Source organism: Pogoniulus pusillus, chromosome 34, assembly GCF_015220805.1.
Source record: "Pogoniulus pusillus isolate bPogPus1 chromosome 34, bPogPus1.pri, whole genome shotgun sequence".
In the NCBI taxonomy this organism is placed as follows: domain Eukaryota; kingdom Metazoa; phylum Chordata; class Aves; order Piciformes; family Lybiidae; genus Pogoniulus; species Pogoniulus pusillus.
This window is the reverse complement of record NC_087297.1, coordinates 13,822,325-13,841,019: the sequence shown is the minus strand read 5'-3', so window position 1 is coordinate 13,841,019 and position 18,695 is coordinate 13,822,325. Positions and strand designations below refer to the sequence as shown.

At 51.2% G+C, this 18,695-nt stretch overlaps 2 protein-coding genes and 1 long non-coding RNA gene across 4 annotated transcripts in view; 2 read left to right on the top strand and 1 right to left on the bottom strand.

Annotated features, from left to right (window-relative positions):
• The window catches only part of PDE7A (phosphodiesterase 7A), a 55,450-nt gene extending 51,908 nt beyond the window's left edge, over positions 1-3,542 (top strand). For both annotated transcript variants that reach the window (XM_064170610.1, XM_064170609.1), the window contains 3 exons: positions 81-177; positions 449-529; positions 858-3,542. In XM_064170610.1, coding sequence (XP_064026680.1) covers positions 81-177; positions 449-529; positions 858-1,072 — 393 coding nt within the window. In that variant the 3' untranslated portion in view covers positions 1,073-3,542. The remainder of the gene's footprint in view (positions 1-80; positions 178-448; positions 530-857) is intronic.
• A 274-nt stretch (positions 3,543-3,816) lies between these two features.
• Positions 3,817-16,195, top strand: LOC135189862 (uncharacterized). Its single transcript, XR_010308335.1, has 5 exons — positions 3,817-3,944; positions 9,301-9,699; positions 9,781-9,915; positions 10,789-11,009; positions 13,890-16,195. It is a non-coding gene; the product is annotated as an uncharacterized LOC135189862 (long non-coding RNA).
• MTFR1 (mitochondrial fission regulator 1) lies at positions 5,650-14,676 on the bottom strand. The gene is made up of 7 exons (XM_064170611.1): positions 14,594-14,676; positions 10,974-11,072; positions 9,336-9,454; positions 8,056-8,321; positions 7,068-7,314; positions 6,754-6,922; positions 5,650-6,053 (listed from the first exon to the last, which is right to left on the bottom strand). Exons 1-7 carry the CDS (start codon positions 14,657-14,659, stop codon positions 5,994-5,996), a joined length of 1,026 nt encoding a protein of 341 aa, XP_064026681.1. The 5' UTR covers positions 14,660-14,676; the 3' UTR covers positions 5,650-5,993.
• Positions 16,196-18,695: the final 2,500 nt, after the last annotated feature.

Here is an 18,695-nt window from a genome sequence, read left to right as displayed (position 1 = left end):
GTCACAGCCCCCAGCCTTGCAGCGCTGGGCACTCCTGCCAGCCCCCAGCTGGCTCTGACACTGCTCTCTTGCCTTCCTAGATGGCTCTGAAGTGTGCTGATATCTGCAACCCCTGCCGGACGTGGGAGCTGAGCAAGCAGTGGAGTGAAAAAGTAACAGAGGAGTTCTTCCATCAAGGCAAGTGAGAGGAGCAGGCCCCGATGCTACCTCCTGTGTGGGGGAGGGGGTTCATGCTTCGCGGGGATTTGAAGGCTTTGCCTTTCACTGTCACCTGATGAGCAGTGCAAAGCCCTGCTGGTCTCACCTGCTGGCGCTGGGGACTTGAGTCAAAGCATTCAGCCAGCTGCAGGCGACCCCCCCCGCGGAGCAGGCTGCACATCTGCCCTCTGCGGGCCCGCTTGGGCCTGGCACGGCCGAGCTGACAGCTGCCAACTCTCTGTGTCCTCAGGAGACATCGAAAAGAAATACCACTTGGGTGTGAGTCCTCTCTGCGACCGACAGACAGAGACCATCGCCAACATCCAGATCGGTAACCGCGCCCGGGGCTGGGGCAGCAGCTCCTGCTCAGGCTGCCCGGGGAGGTGCTGGAGTCACCAGCCCTGGAGGCGCTCAGGAAACCTGTGGCTGTGGCACTGTGGGACATGGTGCCATGGTGGTGCTGGGATGAAGGTTGGACTGGGTGATCCTGGAGGGCTTCTCCAACCCCAGCAATTCTCTGATCCCCTATGATCTGCAGTGAATCTTCCCCAGTTAGAGAGCTCTGCCCTGGCTGATGTTTCCGTTGCTGACTTTGGTCTGAAAGCCGTAGTCTGGGTCGCCTGGGGCCGAGTTCTCAAGGGCTGTGTCTGTCTTTGCAGGCTTCATGACGTACCTGGTGGAGCCCCTGTTCGGGGAGTGGGCGAGGTTCTCCAACACGCGGCTCTCGCAGACCATGCTGGGCCACCTGGGACTCAACAAGGCCAGCTGGAAGGGGGTGCAGCGGGAGCAGGCCGCCGGTGCTGCCGACGACGTGGACCCTGCCTTCGAGGAGATGGACTCAGACTTATTACCTCAGGAACCTCGACTGTCCTGACCTCGACCTGCGCGACGAAACTGCCTCTTCCCTCGGCGTCTGCAGGGCTGGGTGGCAGGAGCTGCTCCCCAGCCCCCGGCTTTGGTCCGAAGTGATGCCAGCGTTATTTATTTCCAGCTTTCCTTCGACTCAGCCCCTCGGGACCCCTGCCAGGCCAGAACCCAGAGCAATACCAGGCCGGTTTGCGTGTGGAACCTCCAATATGCAAAGCACAGCAGTGACTGAGCCGTGGAGGAGCAGTGCCAGAGCCTCACCCTGCCTCATGGCTTCCTTCTTTTCCTTGGTTTCATTTGGGAAAAAAAGAAAACAAAAGCAAAGGCTCTTCAAAATCCCAGCTCGGGATCCTTCCACTTCCCTGGGATCCAGGCAGAGCTGTGGGAAGCAGAAGCCTTCCTCCCAGCCCCTCTTTTCATACGGAAATGTGAAGTGCCCATCCTCTGCTGCCTCTGGCCAGACTCGATGTTTACAAACGAACTCTGAAACTCTTGGTCCTAGACTCAAAACCTTTGCGCATGGCTGTGAAGGAACCACTGAAAAAAACTTTGGGGTTGGTTGGGGTTTGGTTCTTTTTTTTTCTTCTCGTTGTTGTTGTTTGTTTCAGTTTTGTTTTCCTTAATTTTTCTAAAGATCAAAGTCGAGACTGCAGCTCTTCGGATGCCAGAAACGAGCCTCCCTCTTTGCCATAGCTCAGTCTGAGCACCGGGCACTGAGCACAGCTTCGCTCCGCTGCTGGCTGCGAATGCAAGTTTTTGTTGGCGGGGAAAAAAACCAAACGGACAAAAAATCAACAAAATCTTCTGGGATTCGGGAAGGGGCAAAAGGGAAAAACTGGGGGAGGGAACGAAGAAAGAAAGGAAGTGCGGGGGGGGCTGGGAGGTTGGGGCGCGGGGGGCGCATGGCGCCGGGCAGTGGAAGCACCGCATGCTGCTTGCACTCCTGTACACTTGAACTGCAGACGCGGGAAAAGAGCACCCGGAGGTGGAATGTCTGAGCAGCAGCAGCAGCACCGCGGGCGGCTCAGGGGACCGGCAGAGGCCTCTGGCGCTGCAGCCTGCACGGCCCCGTGCGGTGCGGAGCGTGGCTGGGGGGTGGGAGGGCAGTGGGGAGGGGGAGAGGGGCAGCAGCTCTCTGCTTGGGCTCGGCTCGGGGGGGCTGTCTTCGTTGTCAGCCTTGGTGCGTTTGCCTTTTTTTGTGTGTTCCTTTTTGTATTCCCCTTCTTGTATTTTCCTTTTTTTTGTCATTTCTTTTTCCTTTTCTTGTGACTCTTTTTTTTTGTGGCTTTCCTTTGGTTTTTCTTTTGTGCTTTTTAATTTTGTTTTTCCTTTTTTCCTTTTCGATTTTTTCCTCTTTTTGTGATTTTTTTTCCCCTATTTTGTATTTTTTCTGTTTTTTCCTTTGTTTTTGTTTCCTTTTTTTTGTGTGTGCTTTTCTGTTTTTCCCTTTCTGTGTTCTTTAGTGTGGTTTCTTTTTCACTTTTTCGTCTCTGCTTTCCTTTTCTGTGCTTGTTTTGTGTTCTTTTCCCCCCATTTTTGGTGCTCCCCTCCCGTCCTTTTTTTTTTATGCCTACCCTTTTCTTCTAATTTATTTTCCACCGTGACAGTTTTCACCGACAGCCACACCTCGGGGGAGGGAGGGGAAGGAAACTGTAACAAATCGCTACAGCTGCCTTAAACTATGCACAAAGCTAAGTGACCAAATTTGTGTTTTTTTGGGTTGTTTTTGATTTGAGCAGCAAATGCTACTAACAAATAACCCCCCCCGGCCAGACCCCAGGAGAAGTGCATTGTTTACCTGTTCCTCCCTTGGAGACATCACCCACCGGACGGGGGCTTGGATGGGGAAGCCAAAAGCCAGTCCGACAGGGAGCAAGGAGAAATGGGGGTTTAAGAGAACAAAGGACTACTTCTAACTGCAAACATTCCATTGCTGGGGCTGCTCGGAGCTGGGCTGCAGGGGAGCAGGCGCAGCTGGCGGCGAGGCAGAGCTCCTGGTGCTGTTGGTCCGTCGGTGTCTCCTGCTTGTTCTCGCACCATACTCTTCCTTACTTCTGTTTACAGCCATGGGGGGAGAGAGCTGCAGCCTAAAGCCATCCGCAGTGGCTTTGCCATACCTGTCTGAAACGTGCCTGTTGCTGTTACCTGTCCATGAACAAACTTCTCACCTGACGCTCCTGGACCGAGACCTCCCGACTGAGCCCGGCGCATGGAGGGTAGCCCAAGGCTGCAGCCAGCTTCTGGATCTGAGAACACTTTAATTAGTCCTGACCTGCCAGAATTGATCACCTCTCGGAGCTTGGCCTTTCTGAAGAGCAAATCCTGACTTCACCTAGTTGTTTCCCTTCCAAAACGATGCTGTCGAGGCTGTTCCCTTCCAAGCTGAAGCTGTTGCTGGTTCTTTCCTGTTCCCGAAGTAGTTGCCATGACTCTCACAGTGGCCATGTTGAAAGAAATAAATTTCTACTGAAACCATCCTCTGGAGCCTGCCTGAGCTTCCTTCCTTTGCCCTCACTGCTGCTGCCTGGCTTCACCCTGAAAAGGACCGAGGAGCTCTGGTTGTCACAGCAGAGTCCTGATAGAGCAGGTGGGCTCTGAAGGGGCCATGGGCACTGGTGCTGGCTTCAGCTGCCAGGACAGAGGTGATTCACTGATTGCCTTTTGTTGGAAGGGACTCAAAGGTCATCTTGGCCAACACCCTGCAGTCAGCAGGGACATCTTCAACTAGATCAGGCTGCCCAGGACTGAATGTCTCCAGGGAGGCCTCAAGCACATCCCTGGGCAGCCTACTCCAGTGTTCCACCAGCCTGGCTCTGATGCCCACGTGAGGAACTGGTCCCAGAAAGCCTGCAGCTGAGCTTCCCTGCAGCTCTGCAGAGGTAAGTGTGGGAAAGCAACAGCTCCTCTTTGCTTCTGACTAAAGCAGAGGCCAGCCCCACGGCCACCTCCCAGACACCTCCCGCAGCAGCAGCTGCTGGGGCCTTTGTGGCTTTTAAGCAACAAGACTTGGGTTGAAGATGAGGTCTCAGCAGTGCTCTAATTCTGTGTTAGAGGCTCTGGGGTGCTGGCTCCCTGCCCCAGCAGCAGCTCAGAGAGGTTGCCCTGGGGTTTGCTGGGGCTTTAGCCCAGTTTAGCAGTGGTGTGGGCCAAGTAGAGCATGAATTTTACAGGCTGCTGGTTTAGGATCAGAGAATCAACAGCAGCAACTGAACCACTCTGAACAGAGGTTCTGTCTCCAAGAGCTCCAGCAGAGGCCTTGGGGGAGAGGGTTTGTGCCTCACTAGGGCCTGCTGAGGAGCAGGGCCTGGGCAAGAGCCTTCCTCTTCTGTCTGGTGAGGCACAAACCCCTCCCTGGCTGCTGCTGGTCTTTATCTGCCTGTAACTGAATGGGCAGCCCTGTCCTCTGCTGGCCCTGCTGCACTGCCAGCCAAGGTGTCCAGGCCTGGAGGAGATGCAAACAAGCTGTCAGCACAACTGATTTATGGCCACACCACAACAGGATGGAACCTGGTGGTATGCAGAGTGTTTATTTTAACTGCTTTTAATTTTAGCCAGTGGCAACAGAGCATTAAATACACAACCTGAAACAAACATTGGATCTCTCAAAACAAAAAAGGCTTTTAAAAGGCATTTAAAAGAACAGGAGGACTCCATGGCCCATCAGTGACACTGATGGCAGGGGAGGAAGGGACATCCTGGACATCAACACTGTGTGAGGTTTCATACCAGAAAACATCCTGGACTGTACAACCTCCAGTTAAAAGCAGCAAAGCTTCAGCCATAGTCAGCAGCCTGGTCAGATCCCTTCAGTCATGGTCAGTAGCCCCTCAGACCCCTCAGACCCCTTCAGCCATGGTCAGACCCCTCATCTGGCTGTAGTTCAGCTGTTCTTTTCTCTTTCTAGAAGCCAGAAGCTCCAAGAGGCACTTTGTGCTCCTTCCAGCAGTCACTTAGACCTCTGCAATACCCAGACCCAGCTTTTCCTGGCAGAGCAAACCTTCACTCCAGCTCTGCGTGCAGCTGAGGTGTCGCAAAGCTTCCTAAGCTTCAGCCCTTCCTACATCTGTGCCTGGAAACATCAGCTTGGGTGGCTGGCTGTTAATGAGACATCGGGACCACCAGGACTTGTGCAGTGCCCAGGTGCTGGAAACCCCTTCCATGTGTTTCCAGCACCTGGGCACTGCACAAGCCCAAGCCAGCAGGGGATAAAATGAGCTGAGCAATGAGCCTGCACCCCACAGTGCTTTGATTTTCTCCTCTACACCACTTCCAGCAAGTGAAACTCTGTTAGTTCTTGTCCTCTGCTGCTATCTGCTGGTTCCTTGCAGTCCTTTGGGCTGCCTCCAGCGAGGCTTCCACAGCCTCCTCTAGAGGCTGCCTTGTTGTGCTCTTTACCTTGGCCACAAGGAGACTGATGCCAGGAGGCTTTGTTCTCTTACCCATCCCCAGTCCCTGCCCTTGAAACCATCGCACTGCAGCAGGCTGAAGCAGTCTCTCTGAGGAGGATGCTGGATCCATTCAGGCTTTCTTTGGCCTAAAAGTTTGCTAAAATAAAGTAGAAAAGAAGTACTTGGACATGGAAAGTTCAGTACCCAACCAAATGTTGTAGTGCCAGCAGGTTAGAGCCCCAAGAAGTGGCATTAGCTCAAGGGCTGTCACTGTGAACATGGTCACACACTTGAGTTATGCACAGAATGTTGCTTCCCTAAGGTAGTGTTAACAAACTAAAGCCACCACACAAGGCTGAGCAGAGCCAGGTTTGGACACACAGGGAGGACCTGAGTACAGTCCCCTCAGTAAATCACCAACCAGCATCTTCAGTGCCTCCACTCTCCTGCTCATGCTGGGTTTTCCCTCGGTGCTCTCTGCAACAGGCAAGGTTCCAGGCACAGCAGCTCAGCACAGTCCTGCACAGGGAGCTTCAGGGGTTAGGACTTTTCAATCAAAGTCTTCATTTTTCCTGTAGACTTCAGCATGTGTGGCCCAAACTGGGGGAGGAAAGCAGAGGCCCCTTCAGCTGGCTGCCAAGCAGACACCTCCTGCAGCTCTCACCCACCCAAGCTGGGAGTGGAACTGGGGCAGAGATCATTCCTTCAGCAACCTGTTCCTCTGCATGGGGGTCCCACCCTGCTCAGAGCTGCTGCTGGCCTCTTGGCCAAGGTAACTAAGGACAGGACAAGAGGAAGTGGCCTCAAGCTGCACCAGGAGAGGGTTAGGTTGGACATTAGGAAAACTTCTTTACTGGAAGAATGGTCAGGGATTGGAACAGGCTGCCCAGGGAGGTGGAGTCCCCATCCCTGGAGGTGCTCAGGAAAGAAGCAGATGTGGCACTCTGGGACATGCTTCAGTGGTTTAGCTCACACATGTCCAGTGACTTCTGAAGCAATTTATCATCTGAGCACAGGTTGCTGCTTCCTGCCCCCCACCCGTCAGATCATTTCAACCTCTGATCCTAACAGGCAAACTCAGTTCAGACTTGGTTCTGAGCACTTAGGGTTCCAGGATTTGGCAACAGGAAGGATTAAAAATCCAAGAGAACAGAACCCAGCACTGATGAACTTCTCTCTTTGTCTTCCAAACTGCGTGACTGACCCAAGCCCAGATGCTAACTCCCAGGCATGTGCAGGCCCTGGCTTCACAGCAGCTCCCCCCTCAGCCCGAGGCTGGGCTCACAAGCCCCATACTCACCAGCACCACCTCAGCCTGTGTCTTTGTCTCAGCCCTTGGGGTCACTTTTTCTGGCTCACTTTGGCTGTCACTCCGGTAGCGGTAAGCAAATTTCTTCTTGAGTGCTTCTGCTATGAGTGCTGCTGGGTCTGCAGGGTCAGCTGCTCTGGATTTGGTACCCTCTGAGGATCTGGAGAAGAAAAGAAGAAGCTTTAGCAGCCCAGAACAAAGCTTTAGAAGCTGTGAAGGCTTTTGCTTGTCTGCCAGCATCTGCTTCTCCTCAAAACAGCTCAGAGCCACTAAGCCAGAGCAGCCCCGGGGTGGCTGTCGGTTACCTTTTCACGGCACGCAGCTTCACGCTGCTCATGTCCTTGAGGATCTCCAGCATGTTTGGCAGCTCAGCCTTCTTTGGCCCATTCTCTGCCAGGTTCTGGCCAGAGCTGTTCTTTTTGTTCTTCCTTTCTTTAATGAGCTCGATTGCAGACATGCTCTGCTGTCGGCCCAGGGCTGGCAGCGGTGGAGGAGGAGGTGGTGGTGGAGGTGCACCAGGGACAGCAGCTGGAGCAACTGGACTTGACCCAACTGCAAGTAAAACATGCACTGCATATCAGCTCACTTGTAAAGCCTCTTCACACCTCTCAAATGTTCAGGTAGGAATCACAGAAAGGGCTGGGTTGGAAAGGACCTCCAAGGGTCATCCAGTCCAACCCCCCTGCAGTCAGCAGGGACATCCTCCACTAGAGCAGAGCAACGGCTCAGGAGGCTGCTCCTGGCGCAGGCACCCAGCGCGTCAGTGCCAGCTGGCACCAGCAGAGGGAGCCACAGATGAGGCAATCGACTCCGTGCTGGTAACGAGCAGGGGAAAGGGCAAGAGCCGCAGCGGTCACAGCTCGGGGTGAAACCCTTCGACCCTCGCAGCTGTGTCACGGCTAAGCAGGAAGAGAGGAACTGCTGTCAGCTCACAGATGGAAACGAGCAGCTGAAGCGGCACTTGCTGATTGGAATCACAGAATTGTTTGGGTTGGAAAAGCTCTCTTAAGATCAGAGTCCAACCACCAACCCAGCATCGCCACAGCCACTAAACCATGGCCTTCTCCACCAGACCAGGCTGCTCATGACCCTCATCCAACCTGGCTGTGAACAGCTCCTGGCAGGTCTCTTGAGTTCAAGCCCTTTCCTGCACCCCTTGCTTAGCATGGTGCAGCTGTCTGCCTGCTAACCAAACCAGCATGGAGATGTCAGCAGTGTCCCAGTACCTCACAAACCAAACCAGTGACTGTAAGAGGCACATTTGTGAAGTGCTGATCCCAGCAAATTTCCTACCTGCTGTCAGGTTCTGTTGCTCCTGCATGGTCACAATTTTGGCTATTTGTGCTCTCAGAGTGGCTAGTTCATTTTCCAGAGCACTGATCTTCTGCAGAGCTTCCTCATTGGCAAACACAGGGCTCCTCAACACTGGCTCTTCTTCCACCGGGCTCTGCAAGGACATCTGCCTGCTGGGTAAGGACATCTGCCTGCAGAGAGGCTTTCCAGAACGATGTAGTTCACCTGAGGGGGGAGCCTGGGCTGCTTCTGACCAAACTTCTGACCTGTAGTGAAAATACCACAAGATGCCTTCCAAAGGCTTTGTACTAGATACAACTGAAAGTCACCCACAGAGCAGGACTGTCTGACACAGATCACTTCCACCAGGACATCAGAGCTGCTCCCCCTTTGTTTGCATCTCCAGCTTCATTTCTTCTCCTTCTCAAGCCAGCTTTTGGTGGACTGCTCACTTTCAGGAGAAGAATCAATCCATTTCCCCCACCCCCACTTATTCCTCTGCCTCATCCCTCTTGTATTTCTCGGTGGAGTTAAGAGTTTGCTATTTGCTTTTGCTCAAGTTTTCCCCTCAGGGGCTGCAAACAGGCACTTGGAGTTGATTCTTTTGAAGAAGGGGTCTGAGCTCCACAGCAGAGTTTTGTACTTTATGGACTCCTGAGAGGACAATTCTCCATCCCAGCAGTGCTGGGAGTGCCTGCAACAGCTGAGTGATGCCAAGGCTGCCAACATGGAAAGGGGCTTGGATCTCTGTCTAACACAGCAGGAGAAGAAAACTTCAGTTTCCAAAGCTGAGCTGCCCTCACAGCAAGCAGGCTGCACAAAGGCTGCTTCCCAGACAGGTGTTGGTTTCTGTGGCTCCCCTCTGGGGTTGTGACGAAGTGGCAGTGCCAGGACATTTGTTGCCATGCTGGGAGGTACAGAGGTCACCACTAACCTCCTTCATGCTTTCCAGAAAGGTATTCTGAAGGTACCTCTGAAGGCAACAGTTTGTGCCTGTCTTTGGGAGGTTATTGTGTTTAGAAGCTTCCCCTGCACTGCAGAGCTGCACCTTTGTTTCTGGCTGAGCAGCTATTTGGGCAGGCAGGACCAGAGACCTTCATCAAAGCAGCCTTCACTCTTAATCCTCTTAGCATCACCTCTGCTACTGCTTTCCCAGCCCCTACCTGTGCCATCACTCTTCCCTCCCTCTCCTCCCAGCATTCCAGAGCTCTCTTACCTTCAATGCAGTTAATTTCTTCCTTTCAGTTCTTAAGACCTAAGAGAAGACCTGAGGAACATACCTGAGCCTTGTAGAGACTTCACCTTCTTCCTGAGCCACCCATCCCACATCTGCAAAGGAGGCCACTGCATCTTCTCTAAGCTGGTTTGGATGCTTCCCTTCTGTAGCATGAGAAGTAAGCTAAATTTTGAAGACAAGATCGAAGGTTTCAGAGTCACTTTTCCCAGCCCAGGTCCCCTTTATTTTACCCAAGAACTACAGGCAGCTATGAACACAGGTGAACAGAACATCTGTGGACTTCACACACTTATTTCTGTCCTGGGGCTGGCCCAGAACCACATCCCAGGCTTCAGACTACTCCCTCTAGCCTGATGGGCTAACTGAAGATGCTCTCCCGTGGCACCACTGGACACCAAGAATCCAGAGTAAGTTGTTCCCTTCAAGACAGCCACACATCAGCATTCTCCAGTCCTTTGCTCTACTAACCCACATCCCATGTTTTACAGTTCTATTCCTGCCCAGCAGCTAGGAGCCATGAAGGGTCTGCTGCTCCTCCAACACCTCTCATCCAGTTATCAGCAGGCAAATGAAGGCCTGAGGGCAGTTTGGTGGAAGCACTGCTGATAAACATGCACCCTCAGGTGAGGCAAGTGAGGTTGGCTGTGGCTTTGAAATAAGGTGACTTACAGCAAGGTTCAGAGCATGGTCCTTTCAAAACATAGCTAAAGCTGGCAAGAGAGAGAGAGGAAGAGACAGCTATAGGAAGGTGTCAGTTGAAACAGCTTAAAAATGACTGAGAGCATTGTTGAGCTTCACTAGAGAATCTTAAAGACACAAAAAACAGATGTTAGCATCACACTTTGAAAGGTAGTGAAACAGCCTGCACAAACCACATCCACTGTAGTGTTTCACACTCAAATTAAGACGTTCACATTTGAATCCATCAGCTCCAACAGCTGGGTTGCTATTTTTAGGCTCCTTTCATATTTGCAGTGCTCATGAAGTCTGTCTAAGCTGAGTGCATTCCTCCTTAGGAGAACCAGGCAAAGGCAGGAGGACCTCACTTCCTCTCCCAGCTGAGGCACAGCAGCCTTACTGCTGGCAAAACTGTTATTAGCTATAGATCACAGAAGGGGTTGGGTTGGAAGGGACCTCCAAAGGTCCACTCTCCCTGCACTCAGCAGGGACATGCTCCACTAGAGCAGCTTGCTCAGAGCCTTCTTGAGCCTGACCCTGAGTATCTCCAGGGATGGGGGCTCAGCTATCTCCTTGGGCAACCTGTTGCAGTGCTCCAGCACACTCATGGTGCAGAACTTGTTTCTCACATCCAATCTCCTTCTGCTCTGCTCTCGTTTCAAATCATTGCCCCTGGTTTGCAAACAGTCCCTCTGTAGTCCTCTTGCAGCCCCTTCAGCTACTGGCAGGCTGCTCTAAGGTCTCCCTGGAGCCTTCTCTTGTCCAGGCTGAAGAGAATCCAGCATTCTAATCCAGATGTCACTTTGTTGTCCTCACAGTACAGAAGCTGAAGAATCTGTACTTGGAAAAAAGTCATCCTCTGCTGTGCCTGGTTTGTATTCTGCTGTTACAAACCCTCTGGGCATCAGACTGGCTCCATCTGGGCTGAACACCTCTGGAAGCAAGAGCAAATCCTTTTCTGAGCAGAACGAGACCCAACTTCCCAAGTGCCGAGAGCACCTACCTGGAACTGAACTCTTGGGCACTGGATGAGGGAGAGGTTGGTGCCAATCTTCCTCACAATGCTCCGAGATGAACCATAGGGCTTGCTTGACCAGAGCACCTGGGTGGGAAGGGAGAAGCCAGCAGCTGTTAGGTGACTTCTGTTTTTCCTTACCCTTCCATACTATGCTTGTGCTAAATGTATCCCAAGTTATTCCCTTCTTGCCAGAATGGCTAAGCATAGATGAGACCTGGATCACAGAGTCATGGAATGCTCAGGGTTGGAAAGGACCTTCAAGATATCCAGTTCCAACTCCCTGCCACAGGCAAATAAAGACATGAAATGAAATTCTGGGCTGAAAGAAGTAAAATTATACACAGTCCCCCAGAAAAAAGTGCCCCCAGCAGGCCAGTGCCTCTGGCTTCCCCAGAGCTGTTGCTACTACAATTCAGACTGCTGGTTACAAGAGGGGTTGAATTTGCTTCCCCTTGTTGTACCTTGTGACAGGAATGTTTGCTCTGCTGTTTACAGTGGTTAGATGGAAAACAAAGAGACTTCAATCCCAGAATCCTACAAAGTGAGCCAGAGCAGAAGCAAAAACAAACTCAGATTTCAGCACGGGGAAGGCAACAAAAGCTATGCAAAGAGGAAAGAGAATAATGGGGAGAGTCTAACACAGAAGATGTTGTTAGTAAACAACCAGAACATTGTATGGTAATTAACACACCCACCCCACCCCCCGCGGCAGTGTTTACTTAGAGCTGAGACATGAATTCGCTCAGCAGAGCAGGTTTCAGGGCTCATAGCTCCAAGCAAACTCAACATCCTGTCAGAAGGTTGCCGAAGGAAACCTTAGATAAAATCTCTGGAGAGACTCCAAACCTGCCTGGCCGTTGTGGGCAGGCTCCTGTGGGTGCCCTGCTTTAGCAAAGGGATTGGACTGGATGGTCCCTAGAGCTCCCTTCCATCCCTCACCAGGCTGGGACACTGTGACAGGCTATAAAGACTGAAACAACCCTCACATGCCTGGCAGCACTGCCCTGTGCTGAGTGCATGTAGCTGTGGGTGTTTCACAACACTGCTGAGCAACCTCTTGATAGTCTGAGCTAAGATCCCTGCTGAAGCTTCTCTTAGAACAGTTCTGCTCCACAGCATCTGTTGTTTGAGGAACTTCACAAACGCTGTGCCTGTTTCTAGAACAACAACTTCCTTCCTCTTGCCTTTATTGACAAGCACTGATTCTGACAGCCTGAGTGTGCACTGCACAAACCCTCACAGCACAGCTGCAGCTTCACCATTAACCTGCTGCAACAGCTTGCCCAAGGAGGTTGTGGATGTCCCCTCCCTGAAGGCCAGGCTGGGTGAGGCTTTGAGCAACCTGGGCTGTTGGGAGGTGGAACTGGATGGCAGAAGGCTGGAACTGGATGATCTTGAAGGTCCCTTCCAACCCAACCCATTCTGTGAATCCACTGTGAACCATTTTCACCTGCATTCCCTTGTTTAAAATGCTGCTGAGCTTGAACACAAAGGTTATTGATGCAGAGCACTCTTGATCCTGCATTCTGGGTGCCTCAAAAACCTCCCCCTTGTGCCTATCCCCTTCCTGTTTGTGCTTGAGCAAACAGCAGGTGGGTCAGGAGCCCTGAGGAAAAAGTCCCTGACAAACAGTGCCACAGAAATGCAGCCTCACTGACTGACAAGCAAACTGTTGGTGACAGCCTCAAAGCCAAGCTGCAGTGGAGAAAGTACTACTCAAGGGAGGGATTAATCAATCAGAGAAGCACCTCCACAGCAGCAGCTGAGCCCAGACTGCAGGCTGTGTCACCTGCACAAGCACAGAGCGTTTTAAATAGGTGGTGAAACTCGTTCAGAGATGGCTCAGACCACAGACAAGACAAAGCCTCAGAAGTATTTCATGCCCAAGCACCCCTGGGGCTGTTCAACAGCAGCTGTTTGGTGCACCAAAACCTTGTAATGACTCAGTTTTGGTAATTCCAGACAGTATGTTCAACAACCTGTGTGGGAGCTGTGCCACAAGGTGTGCACACAGCCAACCACTGCTCAGCAGAGCTAAGGGAGTCTCAGCACTGCTCTGCCCAAGCTCCCACAGCTCCGTGCTGGCTGGAAGCACAGGCAGAGCAAGTCTGCCAAATGTTACACAGTCACAGCCTCCTGTTGCATCAGGGTGGGGGGAGCCAGGGCAGCAGACCTTGGGAAGTGCAGCTGCACCACCACAGGCTTGGTACAAAGAAGGAAGGAGGAGAAAGAGATCAAACACTTGTGTCACAGAACAGCCTGGTGGGAAAGAGCCTTTGAGACCACTGAGTCCAACCACAGCCTAGCACCTCCCTCTGCACAGCTCTCAGACCATGTCCCTGAGCTCCTCATCCCAATGTCTTTTCAACACTTCCAGGGATGGTGACCCCACCACTGCCCTGGGCAGCCTGTTCCAGTGCCCAGTGACCCTTTCACAGACTCACAGAAACATCCAGGTTGGCAAAGCCCCTCAGGATCACCAAGTGCAACCTAGAACCCTACTCTACACCTTAAACCATGTCCCTAAGCACCACATCCAACCACCCTTAAACACACCCAGGGTGGGCAGCTCCACCACCTCCTTGGGCAGCTCATTCTTCAGTGAAGATTTTTTTCCTAATATCCAACCTAAACCTCCCCTGGTGCAAGTTTCCCCCCACTGGGAGTTTAATGGCCAGGGTGGTGTTGGGTTGATGGTTGGACTTAATGATCTTAGAGGTCTTTTCCAAGCTTAATGATTCTATGCTGCTGACAAAGACCCATGGTAGCCCAGCATAGTCTCATAGTAAGTTTTTAAAGTTACACTGCATGAAACCTCAGCTCAAAGTCCAAGCAAAATCCTAACAAGCTGATTCTTGTAGGTAATTTCCACTTCCAATCTATAAACATTTTGTTCTCCAGATTCCTCAGACTGATGGGAGGTTCTACCACAGTACTCCAGAGTAAGAACTGCCCTCCTAAATTCTGTGAAGGATTTCCCTGCTGTTAACACACTAAAGCATGTCCACATCTTAGAGGGATTACTGCACTGAGGTCAGTACTTGTACTCAAAATAGCTTCCTAGAGGTCCCAGTGACAAAGCAGTTGATGTGAAGCAGATCTCTAAGCAGCCAGAGACAACTCTCTGCACCCCTTCCTTCCAGGCACATTCTTCAGTGAAGAGCAGAGATGTGTGCTCTCCCATCCTCTAACATGTTCAGAGAGGTAAACAATTCAGTGTAATTTAGCACAGCTCTGAGTTTAATGGGGCTTCTCCTATCTCCAAGGCAGGAGCAAAGAAATAAGATCTGAGCATTAACATCACTTAAGAATCAGTTGAAAGTTCTCTTTCAGCTTCAAGGCACACAGAATTCAGCAGGAAAAGCAATGCTCACAGAGCCAACAGTTTGGGTTTAAAGCCAGAAGAAGCTGCATCGTGTTTTGAATGTGTTCTACTCAACACTTCAGTGCCCAAGTAGCAAACTTCATCCTTTTTCAGCAGCACAGAACCAGCCAAGTGCTGGCTACACTCACTCTGCTGCAGAAGGTAAGCACAAACTACAGCATCCCAAGAGCTTGCCACAGCTGGAGCTCCTGCAGGCACAAAGCACATTTCCCACACTTACTGATTCCATGTTTAATCCAACTTGTTCCAAAGCCATCCTAACGAAGCGCTTAAGCCAGCAAATCATCTGGAATGGGAAAAGCCTCTCCACAGGTGGACTTAAGCCTTCCAACCCTAGAGGGCTCCAGAGGTTCCATAGTACTTCTGAAATGAGAAAGAAGACAATCTTAGATGCATGTTGAGGAGCACACAAAGACCTGCTCCTTGGAGTCCTAAAAAGCAAACTTCAGAAAGAGTTCCTGGAAACAAGATGTGCTGGGGGCCAGCAGCAACCTGTGCTGCAAAGCAGAGGCAGTCAGAAGACATTTGCTGATGACAGGTGACAAGGACTCCACAGCAGTGTCATCTGGAAGAAGTCAAAGCTGCTGCAAAGTTAATGATTAAAATGCTGGGGACACAATTGCTGACTTCAGCTTGGACAGGTGATGGGGTTCAACAGCTCTGAGTGAGCACCCGGCCCCACTGAACGCCTGCAGCTGGGGGCTAGTGTGAAGATGAAAGCACTGTGCTCCTGTCCAAAGCTCCTGTCCAAAGCTCCTTCCAGAATCCTGGCATGGTGGGGGTGGGAAGGGATTTCTGGAGGCTGCCCAGTCCAGCCCCACTGCTAAAGCAAAGCACCCACAGCAGCTTGCCCAGGATCACAAAGGCCAAGTGGGTTTGGAAGCTCTGCAGAGAAGGAGACCTCTCTGGGCAGCCTGCTCCCATTGGCCTTCTTGGCCACCAGGACACTTGGGTCCTTCTCTTTGGACATGCTTTCCAGGAGCAAAACCATGTGCAGGGGGCAAACACAGAAAGCTGATCCTCTCTCTTCATCCACATCATCTGACAGCTTTGTTTTCCCCTTCTTTTTCCTACAAGTGAGGGGAGAAAGGAAATGTGGAAAATGAGTAAAGCAAGAGCAGGACAGGAAATAGCCCAGATGTGGGACCTGAAAATCCTCATGTGATTTACAAAGCTGGACAGGTTTCAGATCCCATCTATTTATAGGTACTACCATCCAGTGAGAACAAGATGTTGTTTGCTGCTCTCAAGAACACAGCCCAGCTTTAATTGTGTTCTGCACCATCACTTGGACAAGTGGGTACCACTAAAACTAAGGAAGCTATAGACTGAGGTTTATGTTTGGTTTGTGTATCAAGCTGGAAACAACACTGCTGAAACACCCTGAGTGATCTGCCTGCAGGATGAAGCCACTCTGTGTATTGTATACATAGAGGGAAGGATGACTAAAGCCAGGGAGCAGCAAGGAACTGGTTACTGGGGAAATCTGAAAGGCAGGAGATGGAAAAGTGATGCTGTTTGGAAGTGCCCACAAGCACTACAGTTAAACCATCACTGTTTCCATTACAGAGTTTACAGCTGCTTAGTAATAACCTGCTGCTTCTGGAAACTTGGCAGGAGCTGTGCATCTCTGCAGTTATCTGTCCAAAAAGCTGCTCTTGGTTTCTCACCACCACGGAAAACAAAGGCACTTCTTACCAGGGTCAGAACAAACTATCAGCTAAAGGAGGAGTTGTGAAAATGCAAGATAAAGTTATTAAGTGACTCACCCACCATGAGATAATGGAAGTGCAGTTGGTAGAAATAAAATGAGGAAGAGTAACAGACTGCCTGCCAAAGTGCCATGAATGGAGCACCTCTGCTGTGAGCACAGGCTACAAGAGCTGGGGCTGTGCAGCCTGGAGAAGAGAAGGCTTCGAGGAGACCTTGGAGTGGCCTTCCAGCATCTGAAGAGGGCCTACAGGAGGGCTGGGGAGGGACTACTGACAAGGTCTTGTAATGACAGGACAAGGAGGAATGGGTTTGAACTGGCAGAGGGGAGATTCAAACTGGATGTTAGGAGAGTTCTTTACAAGTGAGGGTGGTGAGACACTGGCACAGGTTGCCCAGGGAGGTTGTGGCTGCTCCCTCCCTGGAGGTGTTCAAGGCCAGGTTGGATGAGGCCTTGAGCAACCTGTTCTAGTGGGGGTGTCCCTGCCTATGGCAGAAGGTTGGAACTGGATGATCCTTGAGGTCCCAACTCAAACCATTCTATGAATGCAGCTACAGATATATACTGAATAAGTCATGGACTTCTTCATGGAGCCCTGAAGAAGCCTTAGGGAAGCATGACCATCTCTGTGACCTAGTCTTCCTGTAGCCTTCTGTTATTCTTCCCTTGGACAAGGCACAGTATGGAGCACACACCTAGGCTCACATTGCCCTGATGTGTTTTCCAGCCAGGGGCAAATCAAGTCATTCTAAATGTCCCATGTGGGACTGGGCAGTGTATCTGGTGCCACAGGCATGCACTGACATAAGAGACAGGAATCCTCCTCTGAAAGGGGAAACCTGCTCCAGAAATATGAGGCATGTGCTGCACTGCACCTCATTCCAACGTGCAGGCTTGCTGCACACCTGCTGTGAAACCCAAGGGAAGGCAAAGGGAAGCTGTGTCAGGCCATGCAAGCAAAACCACTTCTGCAGGTGTCACTCAATACTCTGCTATCGCATCTCGGCCACGAGGCTGAAAGACAGCACTCAGAAATGACAAAGCCTTCATTAATTAAACATGAAGGCTCTGGAGGATGTACACGAGGCCACACACACCCAGCGAGTATGACAGGGAGCCCCTGGCCAGGCTTTCTAGTGAGTCCCACACATGAAAGGTTGAAAGACAAATCAGCTGCAACTGCTTTCAAATGGAAATTCTTCTGTGGGTACTTCTAACGTGGTATTTGTCCAAGTCTCCTTGTCTCATGCACATCAGACCAGCACAAATACAAAAGAGAATGCCTTAATGTGCTTAATGCTCAGTCTGAACAAAGAATAAATGACTCCAGGAAACCTGAAGAGTGAAAGGTGTAGCCTCTGAATTGCAAGGGTATGTGTAACAAAGAGCAGCCAGACATTTTCATGTCAGCCTGGTTTCAAAGGGATACCAACCACAGCACAAACCCCAGGCAAAAAAAGCAGGTTCTTCCTTATTTTAGCAGGAAACTGGGGCACACATATCTTCACAGCCCTTGAAACCAACACGGGAGCCAAGCTCATCTCATGAAATTACAGCCATGTGGAAACGTGGCCAAGAGGTAATGGAGAAAGGCAAAGACAACAAAAAATGATCACAGAAGAGCAAGCCAAACAGGCAGGGAGCATCTCCTGATGAAGGACAAAACAAACTACCAGGGCTTGGAGTAACAGGAGGAGTGAGAATGGCTTTAAGATGGAAGAGGTCAGATTTAGACTGGAGATTAGGAAGAAATTCTTGCCAGTAAGGGTGGGGAGACACTGGCACAGGTTGCCCAGGGAGGTTGTGGATGCTCCCTGCCTGGACGTGTTCAAGGCCAGGTTGGACGAGGCCTTAAGCAACCTGGGCTGGTGGGAGGTGTCCCTGCCCAGGACAGGGGGGTTGCAAGCAGGACAAAAAAAAATCCATGCTTCAACACTACTTTAATGGGTGGAGATGAGACCTACACAGTGCAATGAGACAGCATGGAGAGGACAGTGAAATCCACCTGCAGCTCTAAAGCACAGGGGCTCCTATCACACAGACACTTTCCTGCCAGACACACACAGCTCCCTGCTCACTGCTGTCATCACCACTCCTGTTACAGCTCTGAGCAACAACAGTGTGCAGATTTATCCACAAAAGGATGCATCTGGCTGAAAAAGCACTTGAAGTGTTCAGTTTTCTCCCTCCTCTCTTCACAAGAGTCCCTACAGAGTGATACTATGATACTATGATCTTATTTCAGCTCTGTGGAGATTTTTAATCCAGTGACAGGTAACTGGAACTTTCAGACCTGGTGTGCAGAGAACTCAATTCCCCTCTCCTGTCTTTATCACCCAGGTGGAATACAGGGGCTTATCAGAAGGCAACCATTTCCTTTTCACTCGGGCTTTGTAAGCCTTGCCTTCCCAGGAGTGGAAGAACTACAACGGGTAAATATTGCTAAGCCCTGCTGACGCTATCAGACAGATCGATGCTACGGCTGATGCCAAGCACTCCAACTCTGCTCACACTCAGTATGTGCGTTTCGACAGCTTGTTATGCAACACAAACCCAGGAGTTTAGGAGCTTAGCTATCGATGACAACAGCAGGAGCTGAGCACAGCAGCAG